Source organism: Erinaceus europaeus, chromosome 23 (genome assembly GCF_950295315.1).
Source record: "Erinaceus europaeus chromosome 23, mEriEur2.1, whole genome shotgun sequence".
NCBI lineage: Eukaryota > Metazoa > Chordata > Mammalia > Eulipotyphla > Erinaceidae > Erinaceus > Erinaceus europaeus.
The window spans coordinates 15,029,135-15,046,384 of record NC_080184.1 but is presented as its reverse complement, the minus strand read 5'-3'; the positions used below and the strand labels follow the sequence as shown (position 1 = coordinate 15,046,384).

At 67.6% G+C, this 17,250-nt stretch overlaps 2 protein-coding genes and 1 non-coding gene across 3 annotated transcripts; all 3 read left to right on the top strand.

Annotated features, from left to right (window-relative positions):
* Window positions 1-1,057: 1,057 nt before the first annotated feature.
* JUND (JunD proto-oncogene, AP-1 transcription factor subunit) lies at window positions 1,058-2,191 on the top strand. Its single transcript, XM_060182387.1, has one exon. The coding sequence runs from the start codon at window positions 1,177-1,179 to the stop codon at window positions 2,140-2,142; it is 966 nt and encodes a 321-aa protein (XP_060038370.1). The 5' UTR covers window positions 1,058-1,176; the 3' UTR covers window positions 2,143-2,191.
* Window positions 2,192-6,978: 4,787 nt separating this feature from the next.
* On the top strand, window positions 6,979-15,087 carry IQCN (IQ motif containing N). Its single transcript, XM_060181416.1, has 2 exons — window positions 6,979-11,373; window positions 11,413-15,087. Exons 1-2 carry the CDS (start codon window positions 6,979-6,981, stop codon window positions 15,067-15,069), a joined length of 8,052 nt encoding a protein of 2,683 aa, XP_060037399.1. The 3' UTR covers window positions 15,070-15,087.
* A 1,612-nt stretch (window positions 15,088-16,699) lies between these two features.
* On the top strand, window positions 16,700-16,806 carry LOC132535689 (U6 spliceosomal RNA). Its single transcript, XR_009547404.1, has one exon. It is a non-coding gene; the product is annotated as a U6 spliceosomal RNA (small nuclear RNA).
* The last annotated feature ends 444 nt before the right edge of the window (window positions 16,807-17,250 follow it).

Here is a 17,250-nt window from a genome sequence, read left to right as displayed (position 1 = left end):
CCAGCCCCGGGCGGTCTTCGGGGTCTCGGGGAGCTAGGGCACCCCCACCCAGGGAAGACCCCAGTCTCTGCCCGGAACAAGCTGGGGGAGGGGGTCCCCAAACAACCTTCTCTGGGGGGGGGGGGTAGGGGGGACCCCTGGCTGAGGCCCAGCAGGGCAGGGAGGCCCGGAACCTGGGTTGGGGGCGCCCTGCCCAGGCCTTCATAAGGGTCGCGGGAGGGGGGCTGGGCGCTGGGCTCCCCACGGCATAGCCGCTAGGCGCCCCCAGCCCCAGTGCACATGCCCCGACCCCGGGGAGGGGGTAGCGACGGGTGGTGACCTCAACACTGGGACCCCCACAATGGGGCGGTCTCTGCAGCAGGCCCTCTTCCCCGCACCCTGGGGTCCCTCCCCGCAGGTTTAAGATGTGGGTTCCGTTCCTGTTCACCCCGACCCCTCCCCATCCTCTTATAACCCAAGACCCCCATGCCAGGGAGTAACAGTAGCTGTCCCCTTCCCCGCCGACCGGGGGACCCCCACGCAACAGGGGTGAGGTGAGTGTTGGGACCCTTTCCGCACACACTGGGGTCCTCGCCAGGCGTCTTAGGGTGACATAGACCCGGGGGCCCACCTACCCATCGCCAGTCCCCTGAGTGCTGGGTCCCATCCCAGGAATCCCCAGCGCCCGGGGGTGACTTAAATATTGGGTCCCCACCTAGTATTGGGCCCCCCCCACCGCACCATGGGGTCGCTTAATAACCGGTGTCCCCTCCCGCGCCCCCCGCGCCCCCGTGCCCTGGGGTGACTTGGCCGCCGGGCCTCCGCGCTCGGGGCGGGGCGGGGCGGGCCGGGCGCTCACGCCACCCGGTTCGCGCGCGGCGGGGGCCGGGGGCGGAGCCCGCCCCCATGACGTCAACCCAGAAGGCCGCGCGCTGTTGTGCGTTTACCCCGCGTCACCCGGGCAACCGCCGCCCGGGAGCCCGCGCCCCGCCCCGTATGCAAATGAAGACGTCACCCGCGGCCAATGGCGAGCAGGGGAGGTGAGATCATCGCGCCGGCCGAGGCTATAAGGGCGCGGGCGGCGGCGGGCGGCGCGCAGGAGCGGGGCCGCGCAGGAGGCCGGGCCGGGCCGAGCGCAGCTGCGCCCCCGGACGGGCGGCCACTCCCCCGGGGCCGGGGCGGCGGGGGCGGCAGAGGATGGAAACGCCCTTCTACGGCGACGAGGCGCTGAGCGGCTTCGCCTTCCCCGCGGCGGCCCCGACGGCGGGCGCCATGCTCAAGAAGGACGCGCTGGCGCTCGGCCTGGGCGGGCAGGTGGCCGCGGCGCTCAAGGCCGGGCCCGCGCCGCCCCCTGCCGCCCTGCGCGCCCCCGACGGCGCCCCCGGCCCCGCCGCGCCCCCCGACGGGCTGCTGGCGGCGCCCGAGCTGGGGCTGCTGAAGCTGGCATCGCCCGAGCTCGAGCGGCTCATCATCCAGTCCAACGGGCTGGTGACCACCACGCCCACCAGCCCCCCGTTCCTGTACCCCAAGCCGGCGGCCAGCGACGAGCAGGAGTTCGCCGAGGGCTTCGTCAAGGCGCTGGAGGACCTGCACAAGCAGAGCCAGCTGGGCGCCCCGGCCTCCGCCCCCGCCCCCGCCCCCGCCGGGGGGGCCCCGGGCCCGGCCGCCGCCTCCGCGCCGCCCGCCGAGCTGGGCCCGGCCGCCGCCCCGCCCGACGCGCCGGTCTACGCCGACCTGGGCAGCTACGCGGAGCCCGGGGCCTTCCCGCCGCCGCCGCCGCCGCCGCCGCCTCCCCCCGGCGCGCTGGGGCCGCCGCCGCCGCGCCTGGCCGCGCTCAAGGACGAGCCGCAGACGGTGCCCGACGTGCCGAGCTTCGGGGACAGCCCGCCGCTGTCGCCCATCGACATGGACACGCAGGAGCGCATCAAGGCCGAGCGCAAGCGGCTGCGCAACCGCATCGCCGCGTCCAAGTGCCGCAAGCGGAAGCTGGAGCGCATCTCGCGGCTGGAGGAGAAGGTGAAGGCGCTCAAGTCGCAGAACAGCGAGCTGGCGTCCACGGCCAGCCTGCTCCGCGCGCAGGTGGCGCAGCTCAAGCAGAAGGTGCTCAGCCACGTCAGCAGCGGCTGCCAGCTGCTGCCGCAGCACCAGGTGCCGGCCTACTAGCGCGCTCGGACCCGGGGCCGGCAACCGGATGGGACCCGCTGAGCGCGCTCGGACCCGGGGCCGGCGGCCGGATGGGACCCGCTGAGCGCGCTCGGACCCGGGGCCGGCGGCCGGATGGGACCCGCTGAGCGCGCTCGGACCCGGGACCGGCGGCCGGATGGGACCCGCTGAGCGCGCTCGGACCCGGGGCCGGCGGCGGCGCGCTGGGCAGGGACCCTCGACGGGCCGGACACCGGAGCCTGGGGGCGGCGGCACCGCGACGGCCTGGCGGCGGAGCCTGGCGGGACCCCGCGGTCCCCGGAAGCCGACGAGCCGACCCGGCCGGCGCCACACTCGCCTCCCGCTTCCGGGGCGCCGCCTTTGTCGGCGGCCGCGGGGGGCGACTGTCGGGACGCGGGCGGGGTCGTGCTGTGTTTTTTACGGAAATGGACGGAGAAAGGCGGAGGCGGCACGGCCGAGGAGCCGCCCGCCCCGCGCCCCGCGCCCGCCCCGCGCCCCGCGCCCCGCCCGCCCGCGGCCACATTCCTCTTTGTCCGCTGCCGCCGCGTCTGTTTCCAGTAAAAGCTCGTCACGCCGCCGGCTCCGCCTCCTCTTTCCGCGCGCCCCCTGCCGGCGGCCGCGGCTCCTGGGCCCTCGGGCGGGCGGGCGTGCGGGCGGTGCGGCTGCGGGGCTCAGGCCGAGCGGGGTGGGGGGCGTGTGCTGCCCCTCGGCCGCCGGGTCCTGCGCGGGGTCAGGGAGACCGCGACCCCCGGGCCGTGTGCACCGCCCTCGTGTCTGGGTGGAGCGCGGCGCGAACCCGCGACCGCGGAGCCCCCCGATGGATGCGTGGCGGACACCGGGCACCGGGACGGGCTGCCGGCGACCGGCCCCGGACACCACGCGGGAGCCCCGCGCACCGGGGGAAGCCCGCGGATGGCGGCGCGGCGGAGCTGCAGCCCGAGCGGCTTCCCGCCTCGCCCGCCGGTTTGCGTGACCTGGGGACGCGCCAGTTCCGGCAAGACGCGGCTCTGCTGTGCGCGCCCCGGGTTCGAGCCGAACCTCCACTGTGCTGGGAAAGCTGGGCTGTGGATCCCTGCCTGTCTCTCTGTCTCTGTCTCTCCATCCGGAAAGCCCGGCTCCCGGCCACCAGATGACTCGGAGGAGCAAGGGCGGACTCGGGCGCTGGCGCGGTGAGCTAAGCGCAGGTGGTGCAAAGCGCAAGGATCCCGGTTCGAGCCCCCGGCTCCCCACCTGCAGGGGCGTCGCTTCCCAGGCGGTGAAGCAGGTCTGCAGGTGTCTGTCTTTCTCTCCCCCTCTCTGTCTTCCCCATCTCTCTCCATGTCTCTCTCTCCTATCCAACAACGGCGACATCAATAACAACAACAATAATAAAAACAAGGGCAACTAAATGGAAAATATATATTTAAAAATTCTTAAAAAAAAAAAAAAAGGGAGTCGGGCGGTAGCACAGCGGGTTAAGTGCAGGTGGTGCAAAGCGCAAGGACCGGCGTAAGGATCCCAGTTCGAGCCCCCGGCTCCCCACCTGCAGGGGAGTCGCTTCCCAGGCGGTGAAGCAGGTCTGCAGGTGTCTGTCTGTCTCTCCCCCTCTCTGTCTTCCCCTCCTCTCTCCATTTCTCTCTGTCCTATCCAACAACGGCAACATCAATAACAACTACAACAATAAAACAAGAGCAACTAAAGGGACTAAATAAATAAATATAAAAAAATTAAAAAGAAAGTGATCCGGGAGGTGGCGCAGTGGTAAAGCTTTGGACTCTCAAGCATGAGGTCCTGAGTTTGATCCCCGCAGCACATGTGCCAGAGTGATGTCTGGTTCTTTCTCATAAATAAATAAAACAGAGTGGATAGAATGGGGAAAAAAAACTGAAATTATAGGGGCAGGGGTAGATAGCATAATGATTCTGCAAAGAGACTTATGCCTGAAGCTCCAATTTCCCAGGTTCAACCCCCTGCACCGCCATAAGCCAGAGCTGAACAGGGCTCTGGTAAATGCAAACAGCCCTAAAATTACACACACACACACACACACACACGGGGGAAGCAGGTCTGCAGGTGTCTGTCTTTCTCCCCCCCCATCTTCCCCTCCTCTCTCCATTTCTCTCTGTCCTATCCAACAATGACAATAATAATAAGGGCAACAAAAATGGGGAGAAAATGACCTCCAGGAGCAGTGGATTCACAGTGCAGGCACCTAGCCCCAGCAATAACACTGGAGGCAAAAGAAAATAAAAATTTATATACACACACCCAAAAAAAAGGATGGCTGGGGGGGGGGGCAGCACAGCTGCAGGGCCCCGTCCACTCCAGCCCACTCTGCCCCAAGGGGTGGGGGAGATGGGTCCTACAGGCTGAGGGAGTACAGAAAGGCCCTCCCAAACAGCATCCCCCACCCTGGACGCCACCCCCAGCACACCCCGCAAGGGCTCAGCACAAGGCCCCTTCAGAGCCTCCCCATGGTGTGGAAAACCAAATGTCAGATAGGCCCCCGGGAAAGGGGGGGACAGCATGGCTCCTGGGTCTTGGGCAGATTTCTGCGTCCCCTCCAGCCCCAGGGCACCGACATCCTGGTCCTCATAAGTGGGGATGCCTGGCCCCTTCTAGAACCCCATCACCACAACTGCGATTGGCCGTAACCTGGCAACACATCACAAAGGGGCAGCCACCAGGCCCCCACTGGGCTCTGCGGGTGGGTCCAGCTCAGGGGGCAGGTGAGTGGGCCTGGGGGGGCTGTGCGGGGCCTGGGGGCACCCCGACCCTTCCCGGGTCCTCAGAGTCCTCCGACTTCCCTCCCAGCTGTCCCTCAAGATGGGGTGCAGTCCTCGGCTCTCTGTGTGGGGTCCCCAAACCAGAGGGGCCCTGCAGAGCCCAGGGTACCCCCAGGGCCTGGTCTTCTGAGCCAGTCGGGGAACTGGGCAGATCACTGTTGGCCGCAGAGTCGGAGGGCCCCTGTTCACCCCCAGCTTCCCTTGGGGAGACGGGGAACCCACTGACCAGAGTCCAGGGATGAGCCCAGCTGGGGGACAGGCACCCCCACCCCAAAAGTTAAGAACTGAAGACCAAGGAGTCAGGCGGTAGCACAGCAGGTTAAGCGCACATGGCACAAAGCGCAAGGATCCCGGTTGGAGCCCCCGGCTCCCCACCTGCAGGGGAGTCGCTTCCCAGGCGGTGAAGCAGGTCTGCAGGTGTCTGTCTTTCTCTCCCCCTCTCTGTCTTCCCCTCCTCTCTCCATTTCTCTCTGTCCTAGCCAACAACGACATCATCAGTAACAATAACTACAACAAGGGCAACAAAAGGGAAAATTAATAAATATTTAAAAAAAAAAGAGCTGAAGTCTCTGCCACCTGGTCCCGGGCTGGGCATGGCCCACCTACTCACAACTGCACACACACCCATCTTCCTCCCGTCATCCATCCATCCAACCTCAGCAATCCACCAGCCATCATCTCTCATCCATCCATCCATCATCCATTCACTTCTTATTTGTAATATTACTTTATATATATTTATTCCCTTTTGTTGCCCTTATTATTTTATTGCATTCATTATTGTTGTTATTGATGTCATTGTTGGCTAGGACAGAGAGAAATGGAGAGAAAGACAGACACCTGCAGACCTGCTTCACTGCCTGGGAAGCGACTCCCCTGCAGGTGGGGAGCCGGGGCTCAAACTGGGATCCTTATGCTGGTCCTTGTGCTTTGCACCACGTGCACTTAACCCGCTGCACTGCCGCCCAACTCCAGTATTAAATTTTTAGAGAGGCAGAGCCTCCATCTGGCACCTGTGATCCAGGGATGGAACCCGGGGCCTCCCGGCTGAGAGTCCATTGCCTTGCCCACTGCACCCCCAGTTTATTATTTTTACCACCGGGGTTGGGTTCTCAATGGGGCTTGGGCCCTGCAGGATTCCACTGCTGCCTGTCACTTTTATTTTATTTGTTTAATTAATTTTTTCCCAGAGCCCTGCCAAGCTCTGGCTGCTGGTGGTGCTGGGGATGGAACCTGGGACCTCAGAGCCTCAGGCAGGAGAGTGTTTTGCAGAACCACCTGCTGGGGGAAGTTTCATGAGTGGTGGAGCAGGGCTGCAGGTGTCTCTCAGTCTTGCTCCCTCTCTGTCTCCTGTTCCCTCTCTAGTTCTGTCCCACAAATAAAAAGAAGCAAAGTTTTGTTTGGCTGTTTCCCAGGGTCAGGGCTAGGCGCAGGAAAGGCAAAGGCTTCCTCCTGCAAGCTGGCTTCTGGGATTGCACCCTCCACTCGTGCTCCACCTAGGGCCCCAGAAGGTATGGAGAGTGGCTGGGATGGGTGGGAGCTTCTCAGCCAGCAGGCTCCCCCTTCCCACCTGTACCTTGTCCTCAGCCTCCCAGCTGCCTTGGGGGGAGGGAGCCCTGCCCTCTGCTGGGTGTGTGTCCTCAGTCCAGCCCACTGCCCCAGGGACATCTGGGGTCACTCAGGCCACCCACCACCCTCTTACCCCTTCATCCAGCCCTCAGCCACCATCCATCCATCCTTCCATCCACTAACTGTCCATCCATCCATCCATCATCCACCATCCGTCAGTCATCTTGTCATCATCATCTGTCATCCATCCATCATCCACCCACCACCCATCCATCATCCAACCATAAATCATCTGTCAGTCATCCACCATCATCCATCATCTATCCATCATCCATCCACCATCCATCCACCATCCAACCATCATCCATCCATCCATCCATCCATCATCCATCCATCATCCATCAAGCATCCACTGCCCCTCATCTGCCTTCCCTCCCCCGTCCTCTCGTGTGCCCAGTCCCTCCCCTGCTCGCCCTCCAGGCCGAGGGCAGGCGGCCCCGCCATGCAGCCGGTGACCCCGGAGGAGGAGCAGAGTGGCCCGCCGCGGGCGCAGCTGCCGGGCGGGGACGGGCAGGGGGCGGCCGCTGGGATCCCGCGGCTGCGCGCGCTGGTGGAGAGCCGCGCCTTCAAGAACATCCTGGTGGACGAGGTGGACATTCTGCAGGCGCGGGCGGCCACGCTCATCCAGACGAGCTGGCGGCGCCACCGGCTGCGGGAGAAGCTGCGCTCGCAGGTGCTGACGGCGCGCGCGGTGCACGAGGCCTGGCGGCGGCTGAGCCACAAGAGGCTGCAACGCAGGGCGAGGGCGGGGGCGTCGCCGGACGCGGGGCTCCCTGACCGCGACATCCCCTACCACGCACCGCGCCTGGTGCGTTTCCGCGCGCCCGACGACGCGCCCGTCCGCAGCACCAGCAACCCCGGGCCGGCTGGGCACCCCGGAAAACCCGGGTTAATTGGGGCTCCTGTGAACCCCGGGTCTCCTGGACAGCCCGCGAACTCCAGGCCAATGGGACTCTCTGGAAACTCTGGGCCTCCGGTGGCCCCCGGGAACCCCGAGACAGCTGGGCACCCCAGAAGCCCGGGGTTAACTGGGGCTCCTGTGAACCCCGGGCCTCCTGGACACTCCGCGAATGCCAGGCCTGCTGGACACCCCGCGGCGATGCCCCCGTCTCCTGGACACTCTGTGAACCCCGGGTCTCCGGGACAGCCCGCAAACCTCAGGCCAGTGGGACTCTCTGGAAACCCCGTGCCTCTGGAGGCCCCCGGGAACCCCGGGCCAGCTGGGCACCCCGCAAACCTCAGGTTAACTGGGGCTCCCGTGAACCCCGGACCTCCTGGACACCCCACAAACTCCAGGCCTCCCGGACACCCCGCCAACCCCAGGCCAATGGGACTCTCTGGAAACCCCGAGCCTCCCGCGGCCCCCGGGAACCCCGCGCCCCGCCTCATGGCGCACAAGGAGACCCAGTGCCCCTCGGAGGACACGCTGCCCCCCGCGTCTGGCCGCCCGTGTCTACTCTCCAGGCTGGTTCGCGGGGTGCCCGCCCCCGCCGAGGGAGACGCCACCAGAATCCGGACCGGGAACCCCAAGTGCCCGCGCGCCCCCGCCTCATCGCCCCGCTCGCTTGAAGGACACCGGGCGGCCCCGCAGGCCTGCCCCGCCGGCCCCGCCGCGCCCAGGACCTGCCCACCGCCCGCCGCCTCCAGGACGCCCCCCAGGCAACCCGCCACGCCCCGGGGCGCGCTGCCCACCTGCCTGACCGCGCTGCTCAGCCGCTCGCCACCCGCCTCGCCGCCCGCCCGGCCAGCGCCCGCGCCCGCGCCCGCAACCACCGCCTCCCGCACCGCGCTGCCCGCCTGTCTCGCCTCGCTGCTCAGCCGCGCGCCGGGCGTCCGCGCGCCCGGGGTCCCCGCCGCCGCCTGCACCGCCCCCGCCTGCCCGCGCCCCGCCAGGACCCCCGCGCCCGGGGCGGCCCGGCCCCGGCGGCCCGCCGTCACCGTGACCACGGCGTCGCTCCAGCACACCTGTCGCACCGTGACCCTGACGGCCGCGCCCGCCTCCAGCCCGCCCGCCCGCCTGGCCTCCGCGTTCGGCCGCACGCCCAACCAGCTGCGCTCCATGGCCGCCGTGCTCCGCGCCCTGTGCGTCCCGGGCCCCGCAGACCCGCTCAAGTCGCAGCCCGCCGGCCCCGCCCGACCTCGCGCCCCGCCGCCCGGCCGCACGCTGCAGCCCCCCGCGGGGCGCCCCAAGTCCAGCGCCCCCGGGAGCGCCGCCAGGCCGCCCGCCGACGCCGAGAGGCCCCGCACCTTGGGACAGAAGGCCACCGCCGCGCCGCCCGCGACTTCGGCAGAAACACCCGTCGGGGCGGCAGTGGCGGCCGTGGCGGGCGTGGCGGCGACCCCGAGTTGCAGCCGCACCCACTCGCCGCACCCGCTGTCCAGCCTGAGCCAGCGGCTGCAGCCGCGCCCCGCCACGCCCAGGGGCCCCTGCGCCACCGCCCCGGAGGACCCGGCACGGCCCCTGCGCGCCCTGACGCCGCCCGCCGTGCGCCCCGCCTGCAGCGTGGAGTCGTGGGGCGACGGCGCGCCCCCCCCGCCGGGCCCCGGCGGCCTGGACGAGCTGGACCTGCGGGCGCTGCTGGCCCGGGTGCTGGCCCCCGCCGTGCTGAGCCGCCCGCGCTCCTGGGCCGAGCTGGGCCGCGCCGTCCAGGGCCGCCTGCTGGACTCGCTGTGCCGCGCGCTGAGCGCCGACGAGCGGGCCGCGCTGGGCCAGGCGCTGTGCCAGGGCGAGCTGGGTGCCGTGCTGGGCCCCGCCGCGCCCCCCGCTCTCGCCCTGCTCGCCGCGCCTCTGGACCTGCAGCTGTTCCGCGGGGGGCCCCTCGCCGCCTTGGGGACCGCCCTGTGTCCCGCCAAGGCGCCCCTCGCTCAGGTCAGCGCGCGTGTCTGCTGGAGGGGCGGGCCCGGGGCCCGGGGGGACGCGGCGCTGCTCCTGGGGTCACCCTGCCGGCCCCCGCCCAGCCTGGGTGTGTCCTTCCCCGGGGGGCCTGGCCTGCACCCCGCGCTCCGCCCTGCCCTGGACCGCTCCCTGCGCCCCTCATTGCACCTCGTCCTGAACCCCGCCCTGGACCTCGCCGGGTCTGGCCACGGCCACGCCTCCCTGTTTTGCGGTGCGGGGCCGCGTGCCATGGGGTGGGACCTGGGCCCCCTGCCCGCACCCGTGCACCCCACCGCCTGGCCATCCCCCACCCCCTGGAAGCCCCTCATGGCCAACGGCTCGGGGCCCAGTGCCCACCAGCCCCCTGAGCCCCACCGCCCCGCCACCAACACCCACAGGCCGCAGGCGACCGGCAGGGTGACCCGTTCCCCGTGGGCGGGCCGGGGGGCGCTGGGGGGCGGCGCGGGAACCCCCGCATACCCTTACACCCCAGTGGCATCCGGAGGCATACCCTGCAGTTGCCAGGGGCCCTGGCCCATGGGGGTCTCCTCGGGCGGGGGCTGCTGCTCCTCGGCGCCCAAGAACCCCCATCGAGTCTCCGTGCGCCCCAAGACCCCGCAGCCCCGCCGTCCTTCTGAGCACAGACGCGCCCCCAGGAAGGGCCCCCCCAGCCCGGCCCAGCACGCCTCCAAAACCAGCCAGGGTCCCCCGCCGCCCCCCGGGCCCCTCTGGACGCTCAACACGCGGGTGGATCCCAGCCTCCTGCAGGCGCCCCACGCGCGCTGGGTGCCCCCCGCGACCGCGGATCCCAGGTGCGCACAGCGGGCACCCCGGGAGCGGGAGCGGCGGCGCGGGCGTGGGGGGCGGACCGGCCCCGAGTCTGTGGACAGCACCTCCCAGGCCTCCACGGACTCGGGCCCCGCACGCAGCTCTGGACTCAGCTCGTGCAGCTTGTCCACGGCATCCGAGGAGGCCTGGGCCGGGGGCCTGCGTGGGGCGCTGCTGGCCGCCCAGGCGCTGGGGGGTACCCTGGGTGGCGAGGACCCCTCGGCCGACTCCCTGGCCTCGCACCTGCTCCCCGTCCTGGCCAAAAGTTCTGAGTCCAACCTTGTTGCCCTGAGTGTCCGCTGGGGCCCGCGGGAGCAGCCGGACATGAGCCTGGGCCCAGACCACTGGCCCCTGGGCTGGACTCGGGGTGCCCCCCGGGCCCCTTGCAAGGCCTCGGTGCAGAGAAGCTTGTCTCTGAGCAGCCTGATGCCCTTGGAGCCCCCGAGGCCCCCAGGGACCCCCGGCCTCTGGCATCCTGGGGTGCAGCCCCTGGCGGCCCCCTTCCATCTGCCCTTCTCGCCCCTCAAGATGACCCCGAGCTTCTCAGAGCCCACCATGTTCAGCGTGGGGTCGCCCACCTCCTGCCAGCTCTCGGGGGCAAGTGGGGGGGTCCCCAGCTTCAGTCCCAGTCAGACGTGGGTGGCCAGTGGGGGGGTCCCCATGCTGGGGCAACCCCCTGTGAGCTTTGGGGTGACCTCCTGCCTCCCCCAACCACCCATGACCTTTGGGGTGACTCCAAGCATGACCCAACTGCCCATGGCCTTTGAGGTCACCCCTAGCCTTGCCCAGCCCTCTGTGGCCACTGAGGTGACCCCTATCCAAGCCCAACCATCTATGGCCAACACGGGCTCCCCCAGTCTAGTTCAGCCAGCGGCCCCCATCCAAGCCCCACCATCTTTGGCCAGCACAGGTATGCCCAGTCTAGCTCAGCCACCAATGACTTTTGGGGTGGCCTCCATGCATACCCAGTCATGTAAGACCAGTGTGGTGTCCCCCAGTGTGCCCCACCCACACATGCTCAGTGGCGTGACCCCCACCCAAGCCCCATCATTTAAGACCGATCTGGTGACTCCCTACCAAAAAAGACCATCTGTGACATTTGAGGTGACATCCATCCAAGGCCCGTCACCTAAGGTCAACATGGCAGCCCCCATCCCAGCTCCATCACCTAAGGTCAACATGGCAGCACCCACCACAGCTCCCTCATCTGAGACCAACATGGCAGCCCCCATTTCAGTTCCATCATCCAAGGTCAACATGACAGTCCCCATCCCAGTTCCATTATCTGAGATCAACATGGAAGCCCCCACCCCAGCTCCATCATCTGAGACCAACATGGCAGTTGCCATCCCAGCTCCATCATCTAAGGTCAACATGGCAGTCGCCATCCCAGCTCCATCATCTAAGGTCAACATGGCAGCCCCCATCCCAGCTCCATCATCTAAGGTCAACATGGCAGCCCCCATCCCAGCTCCATCATCTGAGACCAACATGGCAGCCCCCATCCCAGCTCCATCATCTAAGGTCAACATGGCAGTCCCCATCCCAGCTCCATCATCTAAGGTCAACATGGCAGCTCCCATCCCAGATCCATCATCTAAGGTCAACATGGCAGCCCCTATCCCAGCTCTATCACCTAATGTCAACATGACAGCCCACATCCCAGTTCCATTATCTGAGACCAACATGGCAGCCCCCACCCCAGCTCCATCATCTGAGACCAACATGGCAGCCCCCATCCCAGACCCGTGGTCTAAGGTCAACACGGTAGCCCCTATCCCATCTCCATCATCTAAGGTCAACATGGCAGCCCCCGTACCAGCTCCATCATCTGAGACCAACATGGCAGCCCCCACCCCAGCTCCATCATCCAAGGTCAACATGGCAGTCCCCATCCCAGCTCCATCATCTAAGGTCAACATGGCAGTCCCCATCCCAGCTCCATCATCTAAGGTCAACATGGCAGCCCCCATCCCAGCTCCATCATCTGAGACCAACATGGCAGCCCCCATCCCAGCTCTATCATCTAAGGTCAACCTGGTGACCCCCAGTCAAGCTCAGTCAGCAGTGACATATGGGGTGACCCCCATCCAGGCCCCATCCTCTAAGACCAGCATGCTGACCCCCAGTCTTGTTCAGCCATCAAGGACCCATGAGAAGCCCTCAGTTCATGCCCAGGCAACGGTGCCCCTCAGGGTGACCCCCAGCCCAGCCCAGCACCAAGTCGCCAGCTTTCTGTCCCCTGTGGCCCATGGCAGGACACCCAGTCTCACCCAGCCCTCGGTGGCCAGTGGGCTGTTCCCTGGCCGGGCCTACCCTCCCCTACCCCCCAGAGTGACCCCCAGCCCCACCCAGATGCCTGTGCCCAGCGAGGGGACCCCAGCGCCAGCCTGCTCTATGGTGGCTTCTCAGGTGGCCTCAAGCCTCTTCTCCACCCTGACACTGGGCTCTGTGTCCAGTGGGACCCCTGGGAGGGGACCCAGGGCCTGGCCTGCCCCAGAGCCTCCGGCAACCCTGGGGCCCCCCACGTTCACGGTGGATGTGTGCTACAGCCGTCCGTGCCTCCCCGCCGTGAGGAGCGTGGCTGGAGAGCTGAGCCAGGCTTCCGTGGGGGTCCCCTCTCGGGTGGCTCCCCCAAGCACAGGGCTCGCCCCAAACCCACAGGCCCCCCACCTCAGCCAGCAGTCCCGAGGGCTATACCAGCTCTCCGGGGAGATCGGGAAGCCCCCGGATGCCATGGAGATGCTGGCCCCCGGCTGGCAACGGGCTCAGGGCCCCAGAGACACCCCCCGCCTGCCGTCACCCCCACCCTGCAGGGTGCCTGCCACCCAAGACTCTCCCCAGCCCGAGCCCCAAACCCCACTGCCCTGTGCCGGCAACACCTGGGCCTCGGTGCCCCGGGGACTGAGCCTCAGCACCTCAGAGGTCTCCTTGGCTGGCTCCTCCCCCAGCTGGGAGCCCCCTGACCCCGTGCCCCCCGTGATCAGGGACATCAGCCAGAAGCTGTCCTCTGAGTCCGTTATCCGGGTCATCACGGGTGTGGCCCGTGGCCTCCCGCCCCCTTACCCGGACCCCGAGAAGGGGGCGGTGCGGGGGGGCAGGGGACAGCCCCCAGGCTCCAGGAGGGCGGCCGGGGTTGTGTCTGCAGCCCCCATGCCCTGTCCCCCAGTGAGTAGGGGACCCTCCAGGGTCCCCCCACACTCAGTGGTCTCAGCCATGGTGGCTGACTTGCTGGCAGGGACTCTGAGCCAGAGCCCTTCGCCGGGCTCCCTGCTGGTGGGCATCACCCCACGCCCCTTTCCAGGGTCCCCCGTAATGGCCGGGGGGCCCCTGTGCGGCCCACCTGGCTCCCCCCAGGCCCCTGCATCCAGGGTTCCATGTTGTGGCTGGGGTGCTCAGGCCCGGGGAAAGCTGGGGTCCCCCGAGGAGCACCCCTGTCTGGAACCCAGTGCTTCTGGGCTGTCAGGGAGTCCCCCTGTCCTGGAAGCCACCCCCTGGGTGTTCCCCAGTCCCCTGGATGACAGCTCCCCCTTCCCGGCCCACGACTGGCCTCTGCCCCCCCGCCAGGGCCCCTTGCTGGAGGAGTTGGCATTGCAGCCAGGAGCACCCGGTTCCGCCAGGCGCCCCAGCCTCACCCCTTGGCAGAGTACTCCCCCTGTGTCGGGGGGCCCGGGGGCCCAACCTGGGTCAGGCAAGAGCCCCCCAGCACCCTCGGGCCCTCCACTGCACAGGCAGAAGCTGATGGTCCCCGCGGGTCCCAGGCCCCCCCGGATACCCTCCACATTCTGTCAGGGCCCCGGGGGCCCCTCGGCACCCCAACATGCCCCAGAGTCCCCCCCGCATCCCCGGGATTTCTCAGCCCCCCCCCAGCCATCGCCCGCCAGACCGCTGAGTCCCGAGAGCCATGGGCAGATGCCAGCGTGCCCCCGGGGCCCCCCGTGTCCCAGGCCAGGGTCCCCCTCAGCCCCCCGGGGCTCCCCGCTGCCCACCGCCCGGGCCCCCGAGAGCTGGCAGGAACCCCTGGGCCGCAGGAAGTCCTTCCGCTTCATGCACGGAGCCTGCCCCCTTCGCCCCCCGGCGACCACCCCGCAGGCCCCCCGCTGCCCCCCTCCGCCCCGGCGGCCCCGGCAGCCGTCCTCGCTGACCCTCGCTGTACCCCAGGAGCCGGCGGCCCCGGAGCTGCAGGAGGAGCTGGTGCTGCAGGCGGCCGTGACCATCCAGGCGGGCGCGCGCGGCTTCCTGGTGCGCAGGACGGTGCGGGTCTGGCACCAGTGGGCGCTGGTCATCCAGGCGGCCTGGCGGGGACACCGCGTGCGCAGCGCCCTGGGGCGCCAGGTGCGCGCCGCCGTCACCATTCAGGCCGGGTGGCGCGGCTTCTCCGCCCGCCGCCTGAGCCCCGCGTCCCCGTCGCCCCCCGCGCCCGTCGCGCACCGCTGCTTCCTGGCCTGTGCGCCCAGCGCCTGCGGCCTGTGCCGCGCGCTGAGCCCCGCGCCCGGGGGCGCCCCCAGCGTGGTGCTGCTCGTGGGCGCCTCGCCCCGCACCTGCCACACCTGCGGCCAGACGCTGCCCACGCGCGTGGTGCAGGGCCGGGGCCGGGGGGGCGCCCCCAGAGCCCCGCGTCCCGCGCACCCCGCGCCGAGCCCGCACGCCGCCGCCACGGTCATCCAGGCGGCCTGGAGGGGCTTCGCGGCGCGGCGGCAACTGCAGGAGGAGGACGGGGCGGCGCGCAGGCTGCAGGCCACTTGGAGGGGCGCCCGCACCCGCCTGGCGCTGAACACCGAAGCCCTGCTGCAGGCGCGCCCCTGGGACGGGCTGTGGCCCGGGGTGTAGACAATAAAGCCGTCACGGCCCGCGCGCCTGCTCATTCCGGGGCCGGGGCTCAGCCCGCGGAGTTGGGGCGGGGGCGGGGGAGGCGACGGAGGGGGTGGCGGGTGCTGACCTGGGGGGATGGGGAGAGGAGGGTCTGGAGAGGCCAGTGATGGCTTGGGGGGGGCTGGGGGTTGTGGAGCGGGTCAGCGAGGGCTGGTTTTGAGGGGGGGCTTGGGGTCTGGAGGGGTGGGTCAGCGAGGGTTGGGCTGGGGGGACTGAGGGGGTATGGGGGTCAGCAGGGTCGGTGTGGGGGAGCCGGGGGTTTCTGGAGGGGGTGGGTCAGCTGGTGCTGGTTTGGGGGACCTGGGGTTAAGGGTCGGCAGAGAAGGGCTGCGACCGTGGGGGTCAGAAGGGGCCAGTTTCAGGCGTTCGGGATGGGCTTTTGGCCTCTGGGCCAGTGGCGGACGCAGGCTCACCCTGCATGGGTCCTGAGTTCTGTCCCCAGCCAGGGTGGGAGTGGCACACCAGGGAGCTGGGCGGGGGTCTCTCTTCTCTCCATCTCTTCTCCCCCTTCTTTGTCTGGACAGAGATGGGACCCCCGCAGCCTCGCCCTCACCCAGGGGGCTTCCCCGCTGACACTCCACTCAGCTCTCTCCGGGCCTGAACTTTCACAGCACAACGATTCTTGGGGGCCGGGCGGTGGTGGCGCACCTGGTTGAGTGCACAAGGTCCTGGGTTCGAGCCCCCGGTCCCCACCTGCAGGGGGAAGCTTCACGAGTGGTGAAGCAGGGCTGCGGGGGTTTCTCTGTCTCTCTCCCTCTCTTATCTCACCCTCCCAATTTTTCTTTCCAAAATTAAAATATGGAAAAAATGAAACAAAACCTTTTTAAAAATCTAAAAATGATAATTTATCAACAAGAGACCCCCCCCACAGGCAACTCCTGTCTTGGGGAGCCCCCATCTCTGCCACCTCTACGGTGCTCAGAGGGTTAAGGGGTGGGGACGGGGGGAGCCGGTGACGGGAGTGGGTGCCCTCCAGGAAGTGGGGTCCTGGGTCCCCCGACGCCCAGTGCAAGGCGCAGTGTGAGTTTTGTCCTTCCTGCTGGGTGAGGTGGGAGCCCAGGGGCCAGGGCTGCACCCTGCCCCACCCAGCAACACAAGCAGGAGGCCCCGCCCGGGTTCAAGCCCAAGTAGTGCCTGTGCCAGCACCGAGCAGGGGTTCTGGCCTCTCGTGAAATAAATATGTGGGTAAATCTAGAGAAAACAAACAAGAAAAGGCCAGGAGAGAGCCCAGGGGGTGGAGCACATGCGTTGCTGTGTGAGGTCCTGGGTTTGAGTCCCAGCAGCTCATGGCTCAGTGGACAGCACTGGTGGACGCTGATGGATGGTGGAGTGGACTGCTGCTCTCGGCCTCCAGTCTGGAGTGAAGACGGCCCAAGAGGAGAGAAATGAAAGAAGCGGCCGGGTGGTGGCTCACCTGTCGACATGCTCAAGGACCCGGGTTCAAGACCCCAGTCATCACACGCAGGTGGAGAGCTTTGCGAGTGATGAAGCAGGGCTGCAGGTGTCTGTCTGTCTCCCTCTCTCTCTCCCCTGTCCCTCTCAATTTCTGGCTGTCTCTATCTAACAAAGATAACAAAATTAAGGGAGAGTGCTTGATTCAGCAGTACGTATACTAAAATCGGAACGATACAGGAAAGGTCAGCATGGCCCCAGCTCAAGGAGGACATGCACAGTCTTGAAGCATTCCATGTTTTAAAAAAATTAAAAACAAAAAAGGGAGAAAGGGGGCCTGGATTTTGCACAGCGGGCTAAGCGCACGTGGCACAAAGCGCAGGGACCGGCAGAAGGATCCTGGTTCGAGCCCCCGGATCCCCACCTGTAGGGGAGTCGCTTCCCAGGCGGTGAAGCAGGTCTGCAGGTGTCTGTCTTTCTCTCCCCCTCTCTGTCTTCCCTCCTCCCTCCATTTCTCTCTGTCCTATCCAACAACAATTAACAATAATAATAATAACGATAAACAACCAGGGCAACAAAAGGAAAAACATAGCCTCCAGGAGCAGTGGATTCATAGTGCTGGCACCGAGCTCCAGCAATAACCCTGGGGGCAAAAAAAAAATAAAACAAGAAAGGGAGATTTGAGGCCTGGGCACCCTGAGGTTACCCCCACCTGGGGCACAGAAGGTGGCTGGGCTCGAACCTGAG

Excerpts from the sequence above, each read along its gene's own strand:
- JUND (XM_060182387.1), top strand. The coding sequence starts at position 1,177 with ATGGAAACGCCCTTCTACGGCGACGAGGCGCTGAGCGGCTTCGCCTTC.
- IQCN (XM_060181416.1), top strand. The coding sequence starts at position 6,979 with ATGCAGCCGGTGACCCCGGAGGAGGAGCAGAGTGGCCCGCCGCGGGCG. Across the intron at positions 11,374-11,412 it reads TCCAAGGCCCGTCACCTAAG|GTCAACATGGCAGCACCCAC; the intron begins GTCAACATGGCA and ends CCATCACCTAAG.